Raw genomic sequence first — 24,196 nt, 5'->3', positions numbered from 1 at the left:
GAAGATTTTATTTATTTATGTGAGAAGGAGAAAGCACAGGCAGGGAGGAGGGGCAGAGGGTGAGGGAGAAGCAGGCTCCCTGCTGAGAGAAAACCAAGGGGGAGCTTAATCCCAGACCATGACCTGAGCCAAAGCCAGATGCCCAACCAACTGAGCCACCCCGGTGTCCCATGGAAGAACTTTTAGGACACCATCAAAATTTTGTTAATTTAAAAAATACATTGGACTCTTCAGCAACATGGGTTTGAACTGTATGGGGCTACTTATATGCAAGTTTTTTTAAAGATAAATACAGTACAATACTGTAAATGTATTTTCTCTTCCTTAGGATTTTCTTAATAACAGTCTCTTTTCTCTAGATTACTTTATTATAAGAATACAACATGTAGGGGCAGCCCTGGTGGCTCAGCGGTTTAGCGCCGCCTTCAGCCCAGGGTGTGATCCTGGAGACCTAGGATCGAGTCCCATGTCGGGCTCCCGGCATGGAGGCTGTTTCTCCTTCTGCTTGTGTCTCTGCCTCTCTCTGTCTCTGTCTCTGTCTCTGTCTCTTTCTCTCTCTCTGTCTCTGATGAATAAATAAATAAAATCTTAAAAAAAAAAAAAAGAATACAACATGTAATACATATACTGTGTAAAATATGTGTTGACTATGTTATCGGTAACACTTCTGGTCAACAGTAGGCTATTAATATCTGGGGAGTCAAAAGTTATACATGGATTTTCAACTGCACAGAGTTTGGCATCCCTAACCCCTGCATTGCTCATTGATCAACTGTCCTATTATATATTCCCTATATTTTACTAGCTTATTGGAGCTCAGTTATCTCAGCAAATATCTGTCCCGTCAGTATCATATTTGGTTTCTGAAATTTTCCTTCTTGGGAAATGTAGTGCCTGGGACTCCATTTTCATTGAGTTTGTAGTAACTGCAGTCATTTGTGTAGGGGTGGGAGTTTGAAGAAGTGTTTAGTACTTCAGTTACTGGCTGTGTTCATTATGAATTTGGTGTCACATTTTAGTAACTTTTTAAGAAATATGGTGTATCCACGTTAGATGCGTGAGCGGCCTGCCTTCACAATGTTGATTATAAGTAGGCATTCACTTGTCTCTACTTTTTATTCCCTGAAAAACACTGTAAAACTTGCATGAATTTGAGTTTCCCAGGGAGCATTGCTTCCCAGGAAACAGGCTGAAGGAACTTTGGAAAAGGTGGAGTTTTCACCCCACTCTGGAGTTAAAGACAAATACTTCAACCACATAATTAAAGTTTTCTTCACAAAATAGGGGATTGTGAGCAGACACTGGCAGGAATCCAAAATTCTAATTTCTGACTATGATTTAATTTCAATTTTAAATAAATCGGTTTTTAATTTAAAAAGAGTGAGCTTCATAACATTAGCAATGATTGCAACATTAAGCCCAGTGTTCACAATCTAGCAATATAAAACATTATTTATATCTGAATCGTAAACAGCCTTTTGAAATGGATTATGGTTTTTCTCCCTATTCTAATACAACCTGGAGGGTACTAAAAAGTGTTGTGTGAAATTAACATTCTGCTGACTTTCGCCTATAAATGAGAAGCGAGCTATTAACATTTGTGTATTTTCATTATGTAAATTGTGTTAACACATGCCCACAAATTGCCACCAGCAATGCAATAATTTTCTCTCAGTGATCATAATGTGTCCAAGTGAGTCATTTTGATTATGACATGCTAATTACATATTGCCTTTTTTCAGATTCAGAAAAACCAGGGATCTTTAATGGTAAGCTTTATGAGTTCAGAAAAAAATTCACTTTTCTTTTTCCTGATGGCTGCTTCCTTTGCATGCTTGAATGCCTTGTTTTAAACTTAGCAAATTGCATTTTGAAGAAAATGCAAACCTTTAACTGCCTGTATTAGATTAGGTACCATTAGAAATAATAGAACATCCTGAGCATCAATGTTTTTATAAGAGTTTGCTGTTGTTGATTAATCTTGCTATATTTTATTGCATTAATGATTTTTTCTTTCCACTCCACTGTAAAGATATTGCATAGAGGCTAATACTTTTTCCTTTCTTCTTTCCCATTGCAGCCTCTCCAGCTTCTGCAGTGCATTGTTGATGAGGTGAGGCATCGTCTTATGTGCTTTCACTCCTAAAGTCATTCCTAATGGTGTGGAAAGCTTATATTTTGTTTCCTAATGAAGCACAATGCCCAACATCCTCGGAGCAAGTTGTGTTGTATGGCTCTGAGCTGTGTTACGTGGACTGGCCTTGTCCTGAATCCCACTCTTCTGATTCTGGCCCAGAATCCCTGCCCAAACAGACTGTCCCACAGGCTGGTCCTCAGGGGTATCGGAAGCCCTAAAGACAAAACAGGATAATATTAATTCATCGTCTCCCTAGCCAGATGGGGATGGAGCCGGAAATTAAAGTGGTATCATTTTTTTTTCCATAGCAGATATTTAAAGTCATTCCAGTAGACAGGGGTCAGAGTTGAACAGCAGACATAAGCTGAATAAAATTTGTCTTCCTTGCTTTATTTACCCAAAGCATAGCAGGGTGATAAAAATGTTCCAAAGCTCTAGGTCAACGGTTCAGCTTTAGTTTCCTAATTAGCCATTTTCCCCCAGAATACATCCCTAACTTCTTGTGCCTTAAACTAGAATCCTCACATTTTAAATCATCCTACCTCTGATCATCCTTATCCATTGAGTTCCATTGTCCTTTTGCCTTCATGGAATTAATCTACCTGCATTTCTTTCTCAATCTACTTTTTCTACTTCTTATTCTGAATGTAAAGTCCGTTTTAAAGGCTTATACTGCACAAAGCTCTCAATCAAGCAACATTAATGTTTTTTTTTTTAAACACTTTTTCTGGGTTTGGGCTTGCCTACCAGCAATGTTTATTTTTTAAACTTTAATTTTACAATATTTAAAACACTTGTAATGAAGGCGATAAATGATTCAGATAGGAAAGTTTGAAAGAAAAAAACAAATCGTAATTCATAATTATTCCTCTCAATTAAACATCTGTATAACCAGTTATGAGATTTGGGAGAAAATATAAAGATCCTCCTAGGAAAAAAACAAACGTGCGCACATATCACAATAATAGTAAGAGTGGGGCTCTAACATCCTTAATGGTTGCATCCGTCAGTCCATATATCCCCTGCAAGCCATAAACCATGTTAGTGCAAAAATGAAGGCATCGTCCTGAAACAAATGGAGGTCCCATTATCTCAAATATCAGACAGGCCCCCTGGATCTAATAGCTCATCAATATCTTCTGTCATCTTAGATTCCAAAAGCATCCTATCCCCATCAGAATCCTCCCAATTAAGCTGATTTTCCTGAGGTCCCCCTCCAGGGTTGCTTAGGGCCATGCCCAGGGAAACTTGGCTTACTCAGTCTGCACAGCCTGCCAGGTTTTCCCGACTCTCCTGTTCTTGGTCTGCCAGGCTCCTGGGCATCAGAACATTCAGGTACAGATACTACTCACCAGCAGTATATATTTTGCTGGAGAGCTAATTTGAAGATTTTTCTAAATCCAATAGATGTTTTCGTTCCTTATTTAAGGTAGTAGTGATTGCTGTTAAATTTAAAATACTTTACTTTCTTGATTTGGGCAAAATCCTGAGATTTTTAAAATTATCCTAAGGAGATGTTGTTCTGAGGTGGGGAAGACAATAGCGTTTAACTTCAACAGTTTGTTTTTCTTTATAGCATTTCTTCCTCAGTTGAGAGAAAAATATGACTTAGACATTTCTTCCCACTTATTCAAAAGATATAGTAAAATATCTTCTTTATGGAAACATGGGAAATTCACATTGTATTTAGTAAAACAAACATAAATTGATCTTAAAACTGAGCTCTGTTCAGCGATGAGTATTAGGAAAGAGTTGGCCAGATGACTTGCCTTATGCAAAGGGCATCATGGCTTTTAAGAAAGAAAGGATGGCAGGGGCTGGGGGAGGTGTTAATTACTGTGCTTGTCCCATGTTTGTCGGATTTCTCATTGCCGTGGTACAGTGTTTATCAAAGGGTGGTCTCAGGACTAACTGCATTAGATTCTTCGACCCAGATCACTGAATTAAACTCTCAAGGGATGGAACCCAGGAATCTACATTTTACCAGTTTCCCAGGTAACTCTCTGACATTCAGATTTGAGAACCTCTTCTGTAATGTCTTTCAGGGCAATATCTGCCCTTTTAGATCCCAGAGGGCTGTGAGCCCTCTATATTCATTTGTACCTGACTTTTAGGGCTTCTCTTCCTGCGTGAATATAACCAGGTAGGATTTGGGCCATGTTACTCCTTGGGTATGAGATACACCCCGTTTTGAAATGTGTATCCAATGATGGTATATACCGTTTCCGATAGAGAAAAGTCAGATCAAAAAGTACCACCTGTGGGCAGCCCTGGTGGCACAGCGGTAGAGCGCTGCCTGCATGCAGCCCGGGGTGTGATCCTGGAGACCTGGGATCGAGTCCCATGTCGGGCTCCCTGCGTGGAACCTGCTCTCCCTCTACCTGTGTCTCTGCCGTTCTCTCTCTCATGAATAAATATATAAAATCTTTAAAAAAAAAAAAAAAAAGTACCACCGTAAGGGAGCTTAGTTCAAACAGGATGGGTATATTCAGAGTCATAGATAAAATGGCTAAGTAAAGCCCAGTATTACATACATTATGTGGATGCCTCTTGACCTCCTGGCATGGCCTAGTAAACAATGAAGAAACAATAAAACAAGACCAGGTGGGCAGGAGCCAGCCCTAAAGTGGCCAGGGGTGAATGTCGGAGCCAGTGTGGGAGTCAGGAAGTGGAATTGTGGAACAGAGCTACCAGACGTTCAAACAGAAGACACCAAAAGTTAAACACAAGTAACAATCACGAACATGAAATTTGGACTACAGATCAGGAACTGAAAGGATATTCAAGGTAACGAGAGAATCAAACTCCAATCAGAAATCAGGGCAATCCAGTTTAATTTTGGTATGCAGAGTTCATCTGGCTTAGAGCTGGCTAACTCAGGATATGAGTGATATCTTAATACCATCAATGCCTCGACTTGCTTCTCTCAAAACAACTTCTTATTTTAAAACTGTTACATAAATAAATAAATAAATAAATAAATAAATAAATAAATAAAACTGTTACATAATCAGGCCCTCTCCAAGCCCTGAATACCTGTGATATGAAGTACTTGATTAGTTATTACGTGATGAGTTTCTATGTATGCCATGATGCCTTAGCCATCTGGTATCTTTGGGGAGTAAGATAGCTCCTATTGTCTAGATAACTGAGATTTACCACTTTAAGCTCTGACATCAATGAGAAATTTTCATTTTTGGAAAGAAGTGTTTCTAAAATGCATCTGCTCTTGGCAGCCTGTTGACAGTGTATAATGAGTATCATTTAACCTTTCCTTGATGACTCAGGTCCTTGTTTTGAACATGATACCAAACTAAACTTTGATGTATTGATGCCCTCTAGGGCAATACAACTGTGTGGACTTACCTTATTCTTTCACTGAATTTTACCAACCCTTTTGTCTGTGTTTGGCCTTGGCACTCAATGATATGCTTGGGCCTCTTGAGGTGTACAAAGCCATTTGTCCCCAGGCTAAATTGCCCTTACATGGCTGTGCTGCTTTTTTTTTTTTTTTTTTAAGATTTTATTTATTTATTCATGAGAGACACACACAAAGAGAAAGGCAGAGGCACAGGCAGAAGGAGAAGGAGGCTCCATGCAGGGAGCCTGACGTGGGACTCCATCCCGGGTCTCCAGGATCCCGCCCTGGGCTGAAGGCAGCACTAAACTGCCGAGCCACCTGGGCTGCGCTGGCTGTGCTGCTCTGCTTGGTGCTTTCCTGTGTTCTCTCCTGTGATCATCTCTGGTTTCTTTGGTTATTTCATTCTTGACAGTGATTCCCTGCTGCCGCACTGATCTAACCATCTGTGTTCGGTCTTTGCTCTCCTAATAGTGACCCTAGCAAAACTAGCAGGTACCAAATGAAATCAGAAATCCAAGTGGTAAAAAAAAAAAAAAAAAAAGAAAAGAAAAGAAAAAGAAATCTAAGTGGTATGTGTAAGGTCAAAGCTCATCTGAGAAGGAAGATAGAGACTTGTACCTCTCTTTAATGAAGTAAGATGGGTGGGCTTGTTTGCATTCATTGAGCAGATAGTTATCAAAAGTTCCAGCTATTTGATAGCCCAAGTTGAGCAAGGCACAGTGAGGACAGGCTACAAGCCTAGAGGGAATTTAGGCTTCCACTCAAGGCACCTAGGCCGACTGCAGCCTAGGTGTGTAAATCAAAGTAGAAAGGCAGAAGCACAGTCCCACATCCTGAGCCACTACAGTGTTTTAGGACTCAGGAAGCTACATAGCCATCTAACACTCTCCCCAACACCTAGGGTCCCAGCATGGCTGGCAACAAAGGATTGGCCACAATGGTATTGTGGCAGGTGGGGATACACCAGTGATTTCTGAGTCACCAAATCCCAAGCTGGCTGGAGTCAACTAGTAGAGGCCATCAGTGGATTAAGGTGCTAGGAATTTCAAAGATGGAAGTGAGAACCTCACCCTTGAGCCTACCCCTAAGTCATTCACAGCCTTAGAAAACATATGGACACAGAAATGAATAGTATGGCTTGGTGTAGAGGGCATCTATCCAACCCAGGGACAGGAGGGTTTGTTCTGGGGGTGATTAGGAAAGATCCTTCAGGATAGGTGGCATTTAAGCTAGGTCTTAAAGGATGACTAGGAGCTTCTCAGATCAGGAAAGGAAAAAAGTTAATGTCAGCAGAAGGGTTTGAATCCTTCTTGTGAGTCATTTTTAAGTTCACAGATATGTTTTCAAAATATTCAGATTGTCTAAAATATGACAACCAGAAAAATGAATTATTACTCTCAGCATATATATATTTCAATCATATGCCTAAAAATAAATTCCTATCTAACATTTGTAGGTGCTCAGCAAGACAGCAAACCCCTGATTTAGACTTCTGTTTATTCACTTTACTAGTAAAAAGTGAATTCTTTTAAGTTGTGCTTATACCTGATCAGTAATATCCTCTACATGAAAGTGTTGATTTCTTAGAACTACAAGGCCAACAGACACATGAAAAGATGTTCAACATCCCTAATCATCAGGGAAATGCAAATCAAAACCACAACCAGCTATCACCTTACACCTGTCAGAATGGCTAGCATCAAGAAGACAAGAATTAACAAGTATTAGGATATAGAGAAAAGGGAACCTTCATGTACTCTTGGTGGGAACGTAAATTGGTGTAGCCACTGTGGAAAACAGTATGGAGGTTCTTCAAAAATTTTTAAATAGAAATACAATATGATCCAGTAATTTTACTACTGCATATTTACCCAAAGCAGACACTAATTTGAAAAGATATGTGCACCCCTGTGCTCATTACAGCATTATTTATTATAGTCAAGATATGAAAGAACTCAAGTGTCCATTGATAGATGAGTAGGTAAAAGAGATGCATGTTTACACACACAGGGAAATGTTACTCCGCCATTAAAAAAGAATAAGATCTTGCCATTTGTGACTACACGGATGAACCTAGTGGGTATCACGCTAAGTGAAATGTCAGGCAGTGAAAGACAAATACTATATGATTTCACTTATATGTAGACTGTAAAAAAAGAACAAAACAAATAAATAAAAGCAGAAACAGACTCACTGATAGAACAAACTGGTGGTTGCCAGAGGGTACAGGGTTGGGGGTGTGCAAAATGGGTGAAAAGCAGTGAGAGGTACAGACCTCTAGTTATGGAATGAGTAAGTCATGGGGATGAAAGCTATAGCATAGAGAATATATTCAGTGGTACTGTGATTGCATTGTATGGTGATAGATGATTAGCTACACTTGAGGTGAGCATTAGCATAACATATAGAGTTGTCAAATCACTGTGATGTACATCAGAAACTAATGTAACATTGTGTATCAACTATACACAAACAAAAAATTTTGAAAGAACTACAAGATTTGTTAAGTTCTAAAATTTATATTCTGATATAGAAGCACAAACTTATAGTGGTCAGTAGTGGGCTATAACCGGGCCAGGTGTGTAGACAAACAATAGACTTGATTGTTGAAGGTGCTAGTTGAATAATTCTGAGATGCACTGATTGTTCTTTCCTGCCATGAACAGAAAGGAAAAAAGATTTGGTCTTAGGAATGTCATAGCATAGCACTCCATGTAGAACATCTGAGTGGGTCTACTGGACAGTTTATCTCTTCTGCTTACTCCAAGAAGACTTTCTGAAGAAGATGAATGCAAAGAAAGCTTTGATAGAGGACAGTAGCATAGACAGAGTATGAATACCAAATGGATAGCTGGTCAGGGAGCCAGGGGACCATGGGGTAGAAAACAGAAGGAAAAGTCACAAATATAGGTGTGTAAAATACACACACACACACACACACACACACATATATATATATATATATATATATATATAAATGCTATGAGACAACAAATAAATCCCAAGGGAAATTAGAAAATACTTTGAGATGAGCAAAAATGAAAACCCAACATACCAGAACTCATAGGATGCAGCAAAAACAATGTTCAGAGGGAAATTTTTAGCTGTAAGTGCCTGCATTAAAAAGGAAGAAATAAACTAACCTTCTACTAGAAGAAACTAGAAAAAAAAAAAACAGCAAACTATACTTAAGCAAGCAGAAGGAAGGTAATAATAAAATTTAGAATGGAAATAAAATAGAGAACAGAAGAACAACAGAGAAAATCAATGAAACCAGAAATTGGTTCTTTGAAAAGATCAGCAAAATTGACAAACCTTTATCTAGACTGACTAAAAAGAGAAAGAAAGAAGACTCAAATGTCTGAAATTAGGAATGAAAGCAGGCTCCTTACTGCCAACCTTACAGAATTAAAAAGGATTATCAGGAAATGACATGAACAGTCGTATGCTGGCAAATTGGATAACCTGGGTGAAATGGACAAATTCCTAGGAAACCACAAACTACCAATACAGACTCAAGAAATACGGAACCTGAATAGACTTACAAGTAAATAAAAAATTTTTAAATCTTCCCACAAAAGAAAGCTCAGGACCATTTGGTTTCACTGGTGAATTCTACCAAATGTTTAAAGAAGATTTAATACCAATCCTTCTCAAACTCTTCCAAAAAGTAGAAGAGAAAGGAATACTTCCTAACTTCTTCTATGGAGCCAGTAGTATCCTGATACCAAAGCCAAACAGACCTCACAAAAAAACTATAGACTAATTTCTCTTATCAATATAGATGCAAAAAATGCTCAAGAAAATACCCACAAACTGAATCAAGCAGCATATAAAATTACACATATATACCAGGTGGGATTTATCCCAGAAATGCAAAGTTGGCCCAGTGAAAATCAGTCAATATAATACACCATATTAGTAGAATAAAAAACAAAAATCCCATGATCACCTCAGTAGACACAGAAGAAGCATTTAACAAAAATCTACCACCCTTTCTTTTTTTTTTTTTTTTCTACCACCCTTTCTTGATTAAAAAAAGAAACCACTCAACAAAGTTGGAAGAGAAAGGGACTTCAACAACCTTATAAACATCTACTAAAGCCCCACAGCTAACATCATACTTTATGGTAGAGACTAAAAGCTGCCCCCTCTATCTAAGATCAGGAAAAGACAAGGATGTTTATTTACTCTCACCACTTCTATTTGACTTTGTACTAGAGATTCTACACAGGGAAATTAGTCAAGAAAAAGAAGAAGTATCCAGGTTGAAGAGGAAGAAGTAAAACTATTTAGAGATGACATGATATTATATATAGAAGACACTAGAAAAACATAGAACTGTTGATAGATGAGATCAGCAGGGTTGTAGGACACAAGAATAACACACAAAAATCAATTTCTTTTTCTTTTTTTAGATTTATTTATTTGGCAGAGAGAGCATGTGTATGCATGTGTACATGTAAGTAGGAAGAGGGGCAGGAGGAGAGAATCTTCAAGCAGACTCCCTCCTGAGCATGGAACCCAATGCAGGGCTTGATCTCATGACCCATGAAATCATGACCTGAGCCAAAACCAAGGGTCGGATGCTCAACCAAGTGAGCCACCCGGGCGCCCCAAAATCAGTTGTATTTCTATACACTCTTAGTCCAAAATGAAATTAAAACAATTCAAGTTATCAAAAGAATCAAAAAGAATGACTTAGGAAGAAATGTGACAAAAGCAGAAAACTACAAAATATTATTGAAAGAAATTCAAGACCTAAGTAAATGGAAAGACATCCCGTGTTCAGGGAATGGAAGACTTAATATTGTTAAGATGGCAGTACCCCCCCAAATTGATGTACAGATTCAGTGCAGTCTCTGTCAAAATCCCAGTGAGCTCTTGCAGAAATGGATGAGCTGATCCCACAATGCATAGGGAAACGCATGGAACTTAGAAGGGCCAAAACAATCTCAGAAGAAAAAGAGAGTGGAGGATTCATACTTCCTGACTTCAAAACTACAAAATTACATAATCAAGGTAGTATGGTGCTGCCATAAGGACAGACATATGGAATAGAATTGAGAGTCCAGAGAGAAACCCAAATATCCATGCTCAATTATTTTCCAGCAAGGATACCAAGACCATTCAATGATGAAAGAATCACTTTTTCAACAAATGATGTTAGGACAGTTGGATATCCACATACAAAAGCATGAATTTGGACCCCTACTGATCACATCATACATAAAAATTAATTCAAAAAAGTCAGAAGCCTAAATGTAAGAGCTAAAACTATGAAACTCCTATAAGGAAACATAGATGTAAATTTTCATGACTGTGATTTAGGTCACAGTTTCTGAGCTATGACACCCAAGAGCATAAGCAAGGAAAAAACATTGTACTTCATCAAAATGCAAAAGGACACCATCAAGAAAGTGGAATCACTACAACAATGCCAGGCCTCCGGGTCAATAGACAGAGTGGTGGCCAACCATAGCTCTAAAAGAGAGACCTTTGTGCCCATTCTAGGACATTGGGGAGGTAATGTCTTTTCCTGTAAGGTCTGTGGCTAGGAAAGGGGTCTTGAGAAGAAGGCCACAGTGGAGATGGGGAAGGAAGATGGAAACAAAGTGACCAGCTGAGTGATAGGCAAGAACTGGAGGAAGTGGGGGTGGGGGATGGAGGAGGTGCTGCCAAGAGGCCCCGCTGGGGGTCATCCATGATGAGTAAAAGTAAAGCTGAAGATAGGAACAGACTCTTGCCAATAATAATAATAATAATAATAATAGATAGCCTATCATTGCAAATCTCCATTTATAAGAAGTCTGTGCCTTCAGTGAGTACTTATGACTCTGTTTAACCATAAATTTTAATGAAGATTAAAAAGAGCCTCTACTGTTTACTTAGCTGCTAGACTGGCATATGCATATCATTACAGGAGCATTAAAAAGAGTCTTTATGAGGAGTGCCTGGATGGCTCAGTTAAGCATCCAGCTCTTGATCGCAGCTGAAGTCTTAATTTCAGTCATGAGTTAGGGACCCACATTGGGCTCCACTCTGGGCTTGGAGCCTACTTAAAAAAAAAAAGAGTCCTTATAAATAGGGAGTCATCCACCCCACTAAACACCTGAATTCACAAGAACCCTTCACTTAGATGAGGCTCCTCTAATATTTTCTGGAAATGCCACCAAATATGTCCAGTGCTGGAAGAAAATAGCGTTTAATGCTGGCGCCTACTTGGCGAAAGAGGGTAGAGGTTAATCACGCAGCTAGCTAGACACTTGGACATGAACTGGGCAAACCAAGAGGCACCTAATATCTCTGTTCTAGCAGAGGGTGACACATGAAGAAGGAGATGAAAAGATTGAAAATGGTGGGCGGGGGGGTGCCTGGGTGGCTCAGTCACTTAAGCGTCAACCTTTGGTTCCGGTCATAATCTTAGGGTCCTGAGATCAAGCCCCACATTGGGCTCCTTCTCCCTGTGTGTGCGTGCGCTCTCTCTCTCTCTCTCTCTCTCTCTCTCTCTTTCAAATAAATAAGTAAATAAGATCTTTTTAAAATTTTAAAAAGATTGAGAATGGGGAAAGGGGGAAGAAAGGAGGGAAGAGCCTGCTTTGAAAGCACATTATTAAAAATGCTTTTGAAAAGCTTTTTTGCTCTGCCTTGTTTCTCTTTATCACTCCACCTCCATGGAATTATCTTTTTAAAAATACAGATCTCAAGATAATATCTATAAGGTAATATCTGTCTATAAGGTAATATCTAAACTTCTTAGCACAGCATTTGAGACTCTCACCCATATTTCTTTCAGCCTCACTTTAGCTCAGCCAGTGACCTTCAGAGTTGCCCCATGCTTTCACACCTGTGGTGATGCCCCTCCCCCTGCTGGGAATGACCTCCTCCTGCTATTCACTTCGTCCATCTAAGCATCATCTAAAGCCCAGCTCAAAAGTCATCTCCTCTTTGAAGCTGTCCCTGTTACCTTCCCACCTCTTCCATCGTACCATGCTCCTGCCCAATACTAGGCAGCATTCAGCATAGCATTGGTTACAAAAACTTTATCATGGTTTTTATTACACAAAATCAAATTAAGTTCATGAGTTTTTCTGCCAGTAGATCATGAAGTCATCCAGCACAGGGATTTATTTATCCCAACACCTGGTAGAGATAATGACTCAAGAAGGAGCTCAGTAAATGCTCCTTGGAGTAAATTAAATACAGATTTTTCTGGCAAGGCTTGTCCTACACAAAACAGAATGTGGTCTAAGTTTGTCTTTTCTTCTGAGGTCCATTCTATCTAACAGAGAAGGGCCTGTGTCCCATAACAGCAGCTAAGAACAGAGGCCATCATAGAGAAACTCATTTCTGTCTTTTTTTCTTTGAAAAAGTTTTTATTAAAATTATAATTTACATAACATAAAATTCACCCTTTTAAAGTATACAACTCAGTTCCAGAACATTTCCATTACTCAAAAAAACCCAGTACCTGTTAGCAGTCACTCATAATTCCTCCGTCCTTTCCAATCCCTGGCAGCCACTAATTAATCTACTTTCTATCCCTATGGATTTCCCTATTGTGGATATTTCATATAAATTGGACCATATAATACCTGGTTTTTGTATGTTTGGTTTCTTTGATTTAACATAATGATTTCAGGGTACTTCCATGTTGTAGCCATTCTTCAGTATTTCATTCCTATTTATGGCCAAGTAATGTACCATTGTATGGAAATACCACATTTTGTTTATCAGTTGATGAACATTGGGCTGTTTCTGCTTTCTGGCTCTTATGAATAATAATGAACATTATGTGTAAGTTTTAATGTGGATACACACACACACACACACGTAGGAGTGGAATTGCTGGTTTGTATGAAAATTCTGTTTAATTTTTTTATGAACTTCCAAACTGTATTTCAGAGCAACTGCACAATGTTACATTCCCGTCAGCAGTTTATGAGGTTTCTCAGAGATACCAGAAGCCCCTACAGAGTTCAGTGTGGCTGCAGCGCTTACCAAAATACTAAGAAATGAGACAAGGGCCACATTTCAGAGGATCTTTACACACTGTGCCTGAAGGCATTTTCAGGGGCAGGGCACTGAAAGTTTTAAATGGGATCAACAGAACCAGATTTGTGTTTCAGAAAAATCACTGACAGAGTTGTGGAAGATGTTTGGGAAGGGCAATTAGGAAGCTATAGGTCTGATCACAGATTATGAGGGCTTTAATTAGCCTGTGCATGTTTGAAGAGTAGTCAGGAGATAAACTGACTTTGGAGAGTAATTGGAGATGTAGGGGAAAGTAGAGAGGTGGGGTCAGGGATGAAGCACATGGCTTGGGCGGTCAGGCCCTCACTGACATGGGTCTCACAGAGAGACAGGCATGTTCACGGGAAAAAGATGATTAGCATTCTGTTCATAAGACAGTTCTGCATACCTCATTCAAAACTGTGTTATTAATTCCTGTTCCAGACCCAATTATACATAATTTATCAACTAGACTCTTAAGTTCCTAGGCTTTTCATTTCTGTCTTTGTACTGCTGCACCTAATGTGGAGTAGTCATTTACAAATACTTGTTGATGAAATGTGTGCATAATTATAAGAACTTACTACTTGTGTTTTCAAGACTTCAGAAAAACAAATCCAAAAAGTAAAGTAGAGTATATGATGAGAAGGTACCTAGCTAATTTATATGGTTCTTTATCAAAATTCAGAAATCTAGGCTTAACTTCTGTGGTTTACAGATGTTACCCTAAGGAATCATGTTGCTTTCCCATAACATTCCATTTTACAGATGAGGAAACTGAGTGACAGTCAGAGGGTATGGCTCTTTCCACTTACTACCTCATAACTGACCTTGATGGAAGCAAAAAGTGACAGCTGAACATTCTGGCATCAGAAGGAGAGATTATTTTAAAAGCTACAAAAGAAAACAACGTAGAAAGCACTGTAGCCATGCCCCAAGGGCATAGATCTATTGCAGCACAGTTCAGTTTTGTTGTCTATGAGAATGACTCCAGGTCTTTAAGAAAAAATTGAATTCTATTCTGCATATCTGTTTAAATTGGCAGGAAGGAGGTTGGCTGCTTTTAGAAAGATTTATATATATAAAAAGTTTGGCTCTTAAACCCTTGTTGTCTTAAAAAATTCATTCTTGGAGAATCACTCATTCCCAGGCAGGTCACTGGGGGCTGGCTAACTGAGAAACTACTGGACTCTGAACATAGCAGGTGCTCTCTGGGGGCAGAGGGTGGGTGGAGAGGTGGAATGATTGCCTAAGGAAAACTGCCCTGGAATTCAAAAAAGTGGTATTAACCAACCCCAGAAGAAATAATATCCCCTTTTTTCTTTTGCCTGGGGGACTTTGCCATAATTCTGGCTCCTGAAATTAGTAAAAACTAAAAGGAACATGCCCATCTCTCCTGCTCCCAGTATCCAAAGGCTGGCCTGTTCCTTTCATGACACAAAACCGCAGGCAGTTTAGTGAGACAGGACTCGCTGGCCTGAGCTCTCCGATGACCTGTACTGGCCCGAGCTTCTAACCGCAGTGGCTAACACTCTATGGACTCAGATACATGGGTGTTGATACACAATTCCATGATGCTTGTAACTTGTATGAGTTAATGATGGAGGCATTAGAAACTTAGTAAGTTAATACAAATGGATACACAATAGTCTTGCCCTCCATTGATATCGTTAACTAGACCGGTGTCCCATAGTGTTGGGAATATATAATTGGGACCCTGAAAACTGATACTCCTCTTTTATGTAAGCCAACCTTTAGAAATCTAATACCTCCTTTGAAAAGTCCAGTATATTTAAATTAATGCAGTTTGGCTGGTTTGAAGATTGAAAATAGGTTAGCATTAAGGCCATGATTCCTTTAGTAATTACTTTTTCTATTGGTAATAACTGTTTCTTTAGAAATGACATTAACATTCTACCAAAACACAGCAGTAATCCAAAAGTTAATGTTCTGTTCATTTATAATTATATTTAATTCATATTTATGAGTTGTCGGGAGGGAGGAGAAGGAAAGTGAGTTTAAAAAATGTAACAGAAGAAACAAGTTAAAGGCAGGATTTTTCCTGAGAGTCTGAAGGATATACAAAGTCATTTAGTGGGAAAAAAATAATTTTTTAAATACACAGTTATATAAATTCAGATTCTATTAACTGATGCTGAAGAAAAGTCTGTGTTTTTATTATTTTTTAGTGGCATTGAGTGAATTCAGTGAGTAAATTTTCTCCATTTCTTCTTTTTTACTAACCAAAATATTAGCATAAGTATCCCTGTGATTTAGATTTCACTAAGTGAATTAGATTTGGGTTTTGTTTATTTTTTTAACCAGGAAAAAATCTGCATCTTTAGGCAGTCATTGGACAAGTAGCTTTGTGTTGTTTTCTTTGAATTGTCCATGAAGCCTGATGTATTATTAATGAATTAATTTCTTGGTGGTGGAGGCCTATGAATAGCGTTCTGTGAATGGGCAGTTGCCTGGTGGGGCCAATTTTGGCTGCTGTCATTTAACATGTGTTGCTCTATTGTGAAGTCTTACCCAGCCGTAGGACAATGCTCATTTAATCCACCATGATGGGACCTACACACCCTGAGCCCAACTTGGATGCCAGGGTCAGTTACCCCGCAGCTCGGGCTGGGGCACTGCTCCGCCTCACTGCCGAGCTGCTCTAATCATTTTGCCTGCCGTTCATTTTCCCTAAACCAGGGAAAAACGCATATGCGAACAGTGCAAATGTTCTCAAAAGAGATTCCAAACTGGTCGGCTGGGGTGTTGCCTCCATTCCAGAACGGAGGCAGCGTTCCAGGGAGTATAAGTTCCTTCCTTCCTCCTGGAAATGGAAGCGTCTGGACCCACGAGATCCCTGATGTTCTGAGGTCCAGAGTAGCAGATGGCATTATGATTTTCCAAATCCTGATGAACATTCTAACTGAACTTGTTCATTTCACAGTATGTAGTTCTATTTTTTTTTCACTTCCTCCCCCTTCTTCCCTCCCTATCTCCCTCTCTTTGTTCCTCTCATATTGACTAATTTTAAACTGATGCGCTATCTTCTTCACCCAGCTTTAAATTCTCTTCCCTCCGGGTTTATTGTTTGGAACCAGGTAAAGCACAGTTTCACATATAATTTTCAGCCTTTGAGTCACAGCTCACATAGCCTTTGAATTTGCTTATAAAAATATGTAAGCAAATAACACCAGCACTCCTGCACTATGCAGCCTCTGGAAGTTCTGTTTGTCCCCTTATCCATAGCTCGCAGTGCAGGTGGCAAATGGCGGTAATTATTTTAACTAACAGTCGAGTGAACATCAGGAGGACCTACAGTGTGATGATGTGGTCTTTGGATTTCAGTGAGTTCTCAGAGTCTGCCTTGATAGTGTTATGGCTTGTTGATTTTTCAGGACACGGACCTGCCATGTTCTTGCCCTTGAACAGTGTATGCATGTAGTTCGGATCTCTCAGTGTTAACCCCTTACCTGTGAAAAGAGGAAGAGTATTTCTTTTCATTTCTGAATCCATGAAGGGTGATTATTCACCCCAAGATTTTTCCCCTCTCGTTTTTGTTTAATATAGTTTAGGATCTACTTTTAATCTAAGATGGCTTTTAATCAGCACTTCTGCAGATAGAACCTGGTAAAGTGCGTGTAGGAACATTATAATTTAAGTCCTGGATCAAACATGTGTAGCTGGACTTTTCCTGAGGAAAAAAAAAATTGACCTTACCAGCCTATGAAATTCAAACACTATATAGGGACAAGGTAAAACCACAGGTAGGAATTGCTGAATAATTACCTTTAGACCAGCCTGAGCAGGAGGCTTCCCACGAGGGTGAGCTCATTTAATGGTTCCTAAAACTCAATCTTGTGGATGTCAATGGTCATGCTTGATTATTTGCAGCAGTGTTTTATGGAAAAGCAATGGAAATGCATTGGGAGGCTCCAGAGAGGACAATAACGGGTTTTGCTTTTGTAAATGCGGTCCCTTTGGTATGAGACAGGCATGTTTTTGCTGTTCCGCCTATGCCATGGAAAACGGAGGTAGATGTAGATGTTAGTGTGAGTGTCCAAGTGTGTGTGTGTGAACCATGTGTGTGTGTACTATTCATATGGACACCCCTAAACAATGCTGTGACCTATAATGTATGACCAACAAGTGACCTAAAATAAAAAGAGAAAAAAATGTGTTGTGTTTTAGCTTCAGAGAAAAAAGCAACTATAAATAGGGTTTCAAAGATTAATCCACGTTCCAGTTCTCTACCTCTTTTCAAGGAATTTAATAAAACCCCAAAATCTTTGCCATAGGTTTAGAAAATCTCTAAGTGAATATAGATCTTTAAGTGACAGAAAAATTGTAGACTAAATGGTCAGTTATGCTATTAATGACAAGTTTTTTTTTCTCTTGTCTTTTACCTCACTACCGAAGGACTTCTACAAAATGTTTAGGAGGAAAAACCAAATAGGAAAAATCTTTATAATCTCAAGTCTCAATTATCTACAGACAGATTCTTTTAGACCTTTTCATTTATATTTGTGGTTTTTTATAAGCCATCTGGTTGTGATGTTCACTTGGCTAACAGCTGGTTCTCCCTTGATTTAAGGGTTTATAGGTCAGGTGGGTGTTTAAGTGGCAAAAATTCCAGCCTTTTGCCCCTGGTCCTGGGTCCTTCTGAGACAAGTTAAATGAGCTGCTACTGTCAGCCCAGGCCCAGTGGACAGAACTTCACACCAAAATGCCCACACATGTAATTTGTCACATCTGGCAACCCCAGAGCATGAGGTGACCCAGTGTGGAAATTGAATCATCTTTCACTTTCTCTGCTCGGGACTTGACGTGGAGTGGGATAAGTAAAGGAGGGCTTTCTGGTCTCCAGCTGAGGAGGGGCAGAGGCTTTTTTTCTGATGACGTGCATCTGCAAGCCTTCCTAAATTCACAGCCTTATTACCAGCCCTGTCCCACCTAACACCCAAAGATTGTGATTTCACAATGCACACAGAACTGTGCATTGTGAAATCAAAAATATACATAATGTCAAAATACCAATCACTCCTTCAAGAGTGGCCACATTTTTAAGTGAGTGTCTTTAATAAACATTGTGTAAACATGTACAACTCCAATGTGTAATTATGATTCACTTATATCTGAAGCTGGGCTGTCTCTGGCTGACCTGGAGCACCTGTCCATCGAGTTCCCACCTTTCTCTCTCTGACAAGATGTGACTGTCTTCTCCCGACCTGTTCCACCCCCACTACAGTCTATTAGAGCAGCAAATTACAGACACAAACACTGAGGACCTTCAAAATACTAAAACTAAGCTAATTTCTCAAAATCTACCATTGGTTACATTTTGGATAGATACATTTTTGGTTTGTAGATGAATTTCTGTGGAGATCCTTAAAGGTGAAGGTGCAGTTTTTTTGTGTTTGTTTTTTTTTTTTTCTCTTTTTTCAGACAAACCAGGTTTCCTCCTCAGTCGAGAGATAGGTCCTGTGGAATCTGCATCTGTCTCCTAAAAATCCAATTTTAAGGCAGTGAACAATTGAGAATCAAAAACCAATTTAGGATCTGTCAAGGCAAAATGCTATTGTGCCTGACATGAAGCCACTGGAATTACAAACAACCTTTGATCCCAACGCTGAGGACAAAAGTGGAACAGTCTAAGAGAGTTGTGGGGATTAATGTGAATCCCAGGGTGTAGGAACAGAAATCGTGGGCCGGGCCAAAGGAACATTAGGCTCAAATTAGAAAATTTATTCTTAAAATGTTAGAATATTAACTCAAAACTGATCAAACTCTAGGTGAGTCTCTGATTTTAACTACCTGTTGATGTGATGGCTTGACACCATGAAATCTGGAAATAGGCTATTAAAAAATGTTAGAAGGTTTGCCATATTCTATGTAACTTGCCAGGCTAGTTTAACCACATCACAACTGACCTTAGAATTTGCCAGTGTACCCAACATCTTAAGATTTTTGAGAAGACACCTGTCTTCTTTCATTTACTGCCAGTAAGTATAAAATCTTCGTTTGAAGGGAATAAGACGTGGATGAAAATGTTCAAGGTCCCTTCCCCCACCCACGTGTTCTCTGGAGGTGAGGAAGGAAGAAGGTGGGAGAGCAAAGAAGATCCTTTACAGCCCTCCAGACTCATACTCTGTCCTCTGTCACTCTCCTTTATGAACTCATGTGTACCAGCCGAACTTAGTGCCACCCAGTACAGCCCAAATGCCCAGCTCTTACTTGGCCATTCCCTCCATCTTGCAGGGCTATTTATTAGGGGTACACATCTTGTCCCCCTCGATAGTACACAAATTCTTTAAGGTGATAGATTAAATATCAGTCATCCCACAATGCCAGGCTCAGAGCCTTTGACATGTTAGGTGATCAAGAAAATTATTGAACAAACCAATAAATAAGTAATGAATGACTATCATTTTATGTCTATGCCCTTTCAATGTTTCAGTTAACTACCATATCCTTGTCAGGCTTCATTATTATCTGTAATTAGGAATTAAAAGCAAAAATTAAATCCTCAGGTATACTTTTTTAGGCAAAGTTTCCTTAACTTTTTTCCATTGAGTAGTTATGCCAGCCTTTCCCTTTACACAAAGGTAAGCTCTGCCAAGAATCTGGACCTCATCAGAGTTTTTAAAAATAGCTCCTTACCTTTTTCCCTTTAAACTTTCTATTTCAACATCATTTGAGATTCATATGCAGCTGTAAGAAAGAATATGGAGAGGGGCACCTGGGTGGCTCTGTCGGTTAAATGTCTGGCTCTTGATTTAGGCTCAGGTCATGATCTCAGGGTCATGAGATCGAGACCGGTGTCAGGCTCCATGACTGGGCAAGGAGTCTGCTTAAGATTCTTTCTCTGCCTCTCCCTCTCTAAAAAATAATGATAATAATAATAATTTTTTTTAAATAATAATATGGAGAGAGCCTGTTTAGCTTTTACTCAATCTCCCCCAATGTTAATAGCTCATAAGCATAGTACAGTACCACAACCAGGAAACTGACATTGATACAATCCACCGAATTCAGATTCTACCCATTTTCCATGCACTCATGCATGTGTGCGCATGTGTGGGTACTTGCATAAACATTGTCATGGATCTTTCCAAAGCCAAAAAACGTCATGGTTTAAAACAAAAAAAACTATGCCTTTGGGGCACCTGTGTGGCCCAGTGGTTGAGCATCTGCCTTTGGCTCAGGTCGTGATCCCAAGGTCCTGGGAACGAATCCTGCATCAGGCTCCCCACAGGGAGCCTGCTTCTCCTTCTGCCTCTTGTCTCTCATTAATAAATAAAATCTTAAAAAAAAAAAAAAAAAGAGATGCCTTTGAAATAATGATCTCTCTTTTAAGAAAGTGTGATTTCAAAAGCATTTATCTCATCTGTATTTTCCTGTATTTGGAGTATCCAGCCTATGTGCCTGCTCTCAAGGTCACAAAGTGTGCTTATTGGCATAGTCAGTCTGCAAGTGAACTAGCAGCAGCGGCGATTGAAATCAGACCTCCTTCTTCGTCCCCACCCCCCACTCTCTGAGTGTGTTGGTGTACACACACACACACTCAGATTTTCTGCTGCTTGCCTTTTTTATGCCTGAGTACCTTGCTGACAAGTGCTAATAACAAAATACCCAGAGAGAGTCCAGTTGAAGTTAGCATACATTAAACATTCTGAACTTGTCCTTTTGCTCATAGATTGTGCATAATTAATAATTAAACAGTTTCGGTTGTAATGGGTTGACCTTCCTGAACTGTTCATTATTCACAAGGCAAAGGCATCACTCAAACTTTTTTCCCATTGTCCTTCGCTGTTCTCCAGCATGCCACGTGCTTGTGTTCCAGTTGTTTAGCAAAAGGGGCTGACCAGGTAGTTACTGAAGCCTCTGAGACTCAGAGACTGTCCTCCTTGATGACCAGAATTGCTTACTGAAATGGTTTATGACTGCTGTTTTTATATAACAGTGGCCGGCTCGATAACAAGATCCAGCTGGTGTCCCTTTAGCAGGACTCTAAAGTTGATTTGGGACCAGGATCTTGGGTTAAGGCTTCTGGTTAAGGTTGTGTCCACAGTTTTATTCCATACCTCTGTGCTTAGAAGTTCAACAGACAAGCATCCCCCCCAAAAAAAGCCCTTAAGGTGAAGTATGGCACCCAGGGTCTTAAAAAAGAGTGACTTTTATTAACAATTCAGAGTCGGTTTCAGCCAGTCCTGAGAGTTATTAGTGTAACCGCTTCTCCAATTCATGTTTATATCTTTGAAATGTATTTGTTCATCTTCCCTGAACCCATGTTTCACAGAGCACATTTTTGATAAGTAGCAGCAAGGACTTTACTAGTTCCCTGCTCTCCCTGGCATGAGTCTCAGGCTCCCTGTAACCTGGTAGTGACTGGATGTGCCCCCCTCCCTGGGAGCTGCAGGGAAACTGGGACAGCTCTGCGCTGAGCCTGCCTCCCTCCTTTGCACAGATTTGAATTAGATAATGAAATAGGCAGGTTCTCGGAGGTGTTTTACATGCTGGCCTAAACAAACTTCTGCTTTTACTTGCTTAAAAATGAGAAAAGTGTATTTTAAAATCCTCCAGTGTGGTGAGCACCGTCAGGTCTATTCATTTGCTTTCCTTTGGCGTGTTCCCAGCTTGTGTGCTTTTGTAGAGTGGGAGGCTCTCGGAGGACTCGGTTGCTCTCCCTCCACCCCCATGTGTGTGTGTGACATTCTGACCACCACCCCTCCCCCCCACATCATGCAGTCTTCTGTATCACAGAAAATTGTCTTTGAGGTATGCCAGAGACGTGGGTTTTAAAAGGAAAAGAAATATCTGGCATTATGCATGTGAGATTAGAATTTCCCCCCACATCTCTGATGAGTGATTCTGTCCAGGCACCCCTGAGATGAGATTCCACTCTCTGCGGTTCTGTAAAGTCGACTTGGGCTGGCATTTTCACAAGTGAAATAAATTATTCATGGGTACCACCCAGTGTTCCTTAGTTTTATATTATGAGGAACTTAACAGGCTACAATATCAGGTCTTAAATAAAATTAACTACCCATGCAAAGATGTCACATTTCCTCGTTTTGTTTCTCATCCATGTTAAAATGACATCTTCATCAAGTTGCCTAGTCTATAATTCATTAATTTACTCTTGGTATCATACTTTGAAATGAGGCCCACATTAGCATCATGTTTTATACTAGGATCTTTGTAGAAAACCGGTCCAGAATTTTAACCATCTTAGTAAATATTCAGCCACATTAAGGCAGTAGTAGGCTTTTATCTTCCCAACCATTGCACTGTAAATCAACCACTACTCAGACACTTCCAGTACTACGGCCTCCAAAAGAATGTCAGAAATGATGACATAGAGGACTAAATACCGGATCAGAATCCATAGTTTTTGCACCTCAGACTCTGAACCATTTTTTTACTAACAGTTTTTGAGACACAGTGAAATGTCATTTCTTAAACTGGGCCTTGTAGAATCTCGCAGGCGCGGTGATATATATGGCTTTCCTCAAACAGGCCGGGCTGAAATTGATACCATGTTTTATTTTTGCTCTTCAAACCGATGGGACTTTAGTGACCGTTTTCTAGTACCTTTATCGAAGACTTGTCATGTGATTGCGTGCCTGCTTCTTCTGAGTGGACGACTTCATCAGCCCCCTGTTTTTCATGTCCTATGCAATGCCTGCATGTAATCCTTTGAACTTGGCAAGATTTTATTTCACTTCCATTTTCCTTTGTTTTCCTTTTTTCTTGGAAGCCTTTCCCTACTGATGAGTATTTTAAGTTTATGATTACTAATCTTCCCCTGCTCTGGATGAATAGAGTAAATTCAAAGAGGACAGATACGGAAAATCTAAGAATCATTTGGTTCACATTCTGTTTCTTTTAACCTCTTTGGGATTTTGTTTTGTTTTGTTTTGTTTTGGCTGCTTTGACCCCTCCCCACGCCCCCAGTTCCTTTTGATTTAATTGTATTTTCCGGCAGTTTCCAATTGTTTGAATTGGAAACAAAGCCTTAATAAGAGTTCTAGTTAATTTTCTGTCTTGTAATTACCGATCTCATTTTTCTGATAATTGGCCACAGCAATTATATGTATATTTACTAATCACATAGGAGGCTGTGCAATTGTATCTATCTGCCACCATTGATAATGACACGCATATTGCAGAGGTGCTTTTATCATCTTCTTTTTTCCACTACATCAAAGCTATTTCCTCTCGTTCTCAATAATGAATACATGCATGCATTTGACACAGTTGTGTGCTAGAGAAATTGTTTGGCTCCCACCAAATGCTGCATGCTCTGAGTTTCTTGCCTGCAGCGCTGGAAGGTTGTATGTAATGATATATTGCTCATCCAAATGGCCAAAGCACTCCAAAGCACAGTGAGATTAAAATAAGTCATTCCTTTGTTAATTTAAATAGGTGCATGTATCATACTTTGCAGGGCACTTTGTGTAGGGATGTCAGAGAGGAAAAAAGCCGCCGAAAGGTATTTTTAATAGCAAATGAGAATAGATGGGAATGGAGTCATTTGCAGCTGCCTACTTTATGTGGCTCTCTTGTTCCAACTGTAGGTCTAATGAGATGACTGTTAAAGTACTCTGCAGTGTAATTTCATTACATCCTGAGCCGCTACACTATAAACACAGTGGCGCTCTCTGTCATTCTTGGAAAAACTCCTA

General features: G+C 39.6%; 1 protein-coding gene across 7 annotated transcripts in view; it reads left to right on the top strand.

Annotated features, from left to right (window-relative positions):
* MAP2K5 (mitogen-activated protein kinase kinase 5) overlaps positions 1–24,196 on the top strand; it is a 259,087-nt gene that overhangs the window by 192,796 nt on the left and 42,095 nt on the right. For 6 of the 7 annotated variants that reach the window (XM_041745524.1, XM_041745522.1, XM_041745521.1 and 3 more), the window contains 2 exons: positions 1,743–1,769; positions 2,081–2,113. In XM_041745524.1, the coding sequence (XP_041601458.1) occupies positions 1,743–1,769; positions 2,081–2,113 (60 nt within the window). The remainder of the gene's footprint in view (positions 1–1,742; positions 1,770–2,080; positions 2,114–24,196) is intronic. The other variant, XM_041745523.1, reaches the window with a different exon arrangement.

Source organism: Vulpes lagopus, chromosome 2, assembly GCF_018345385.1.
Source record: "Vulpes lagopus strain Blue_001 chromosome 2, ASM1834538v1, whole genome shotgun sequence".
In the NCBI taxonomy this organism is placed as follows: Eukaryota; Metazoa; Chordata; class Mammalia; order Carnivora; family Canidae; genus Vulpes; species Vulpes lagopus.
Note: the sequence above shows the minus strand (reverse complement) of the source record. Positions and strands in the feature narration are given on the sequence as shown.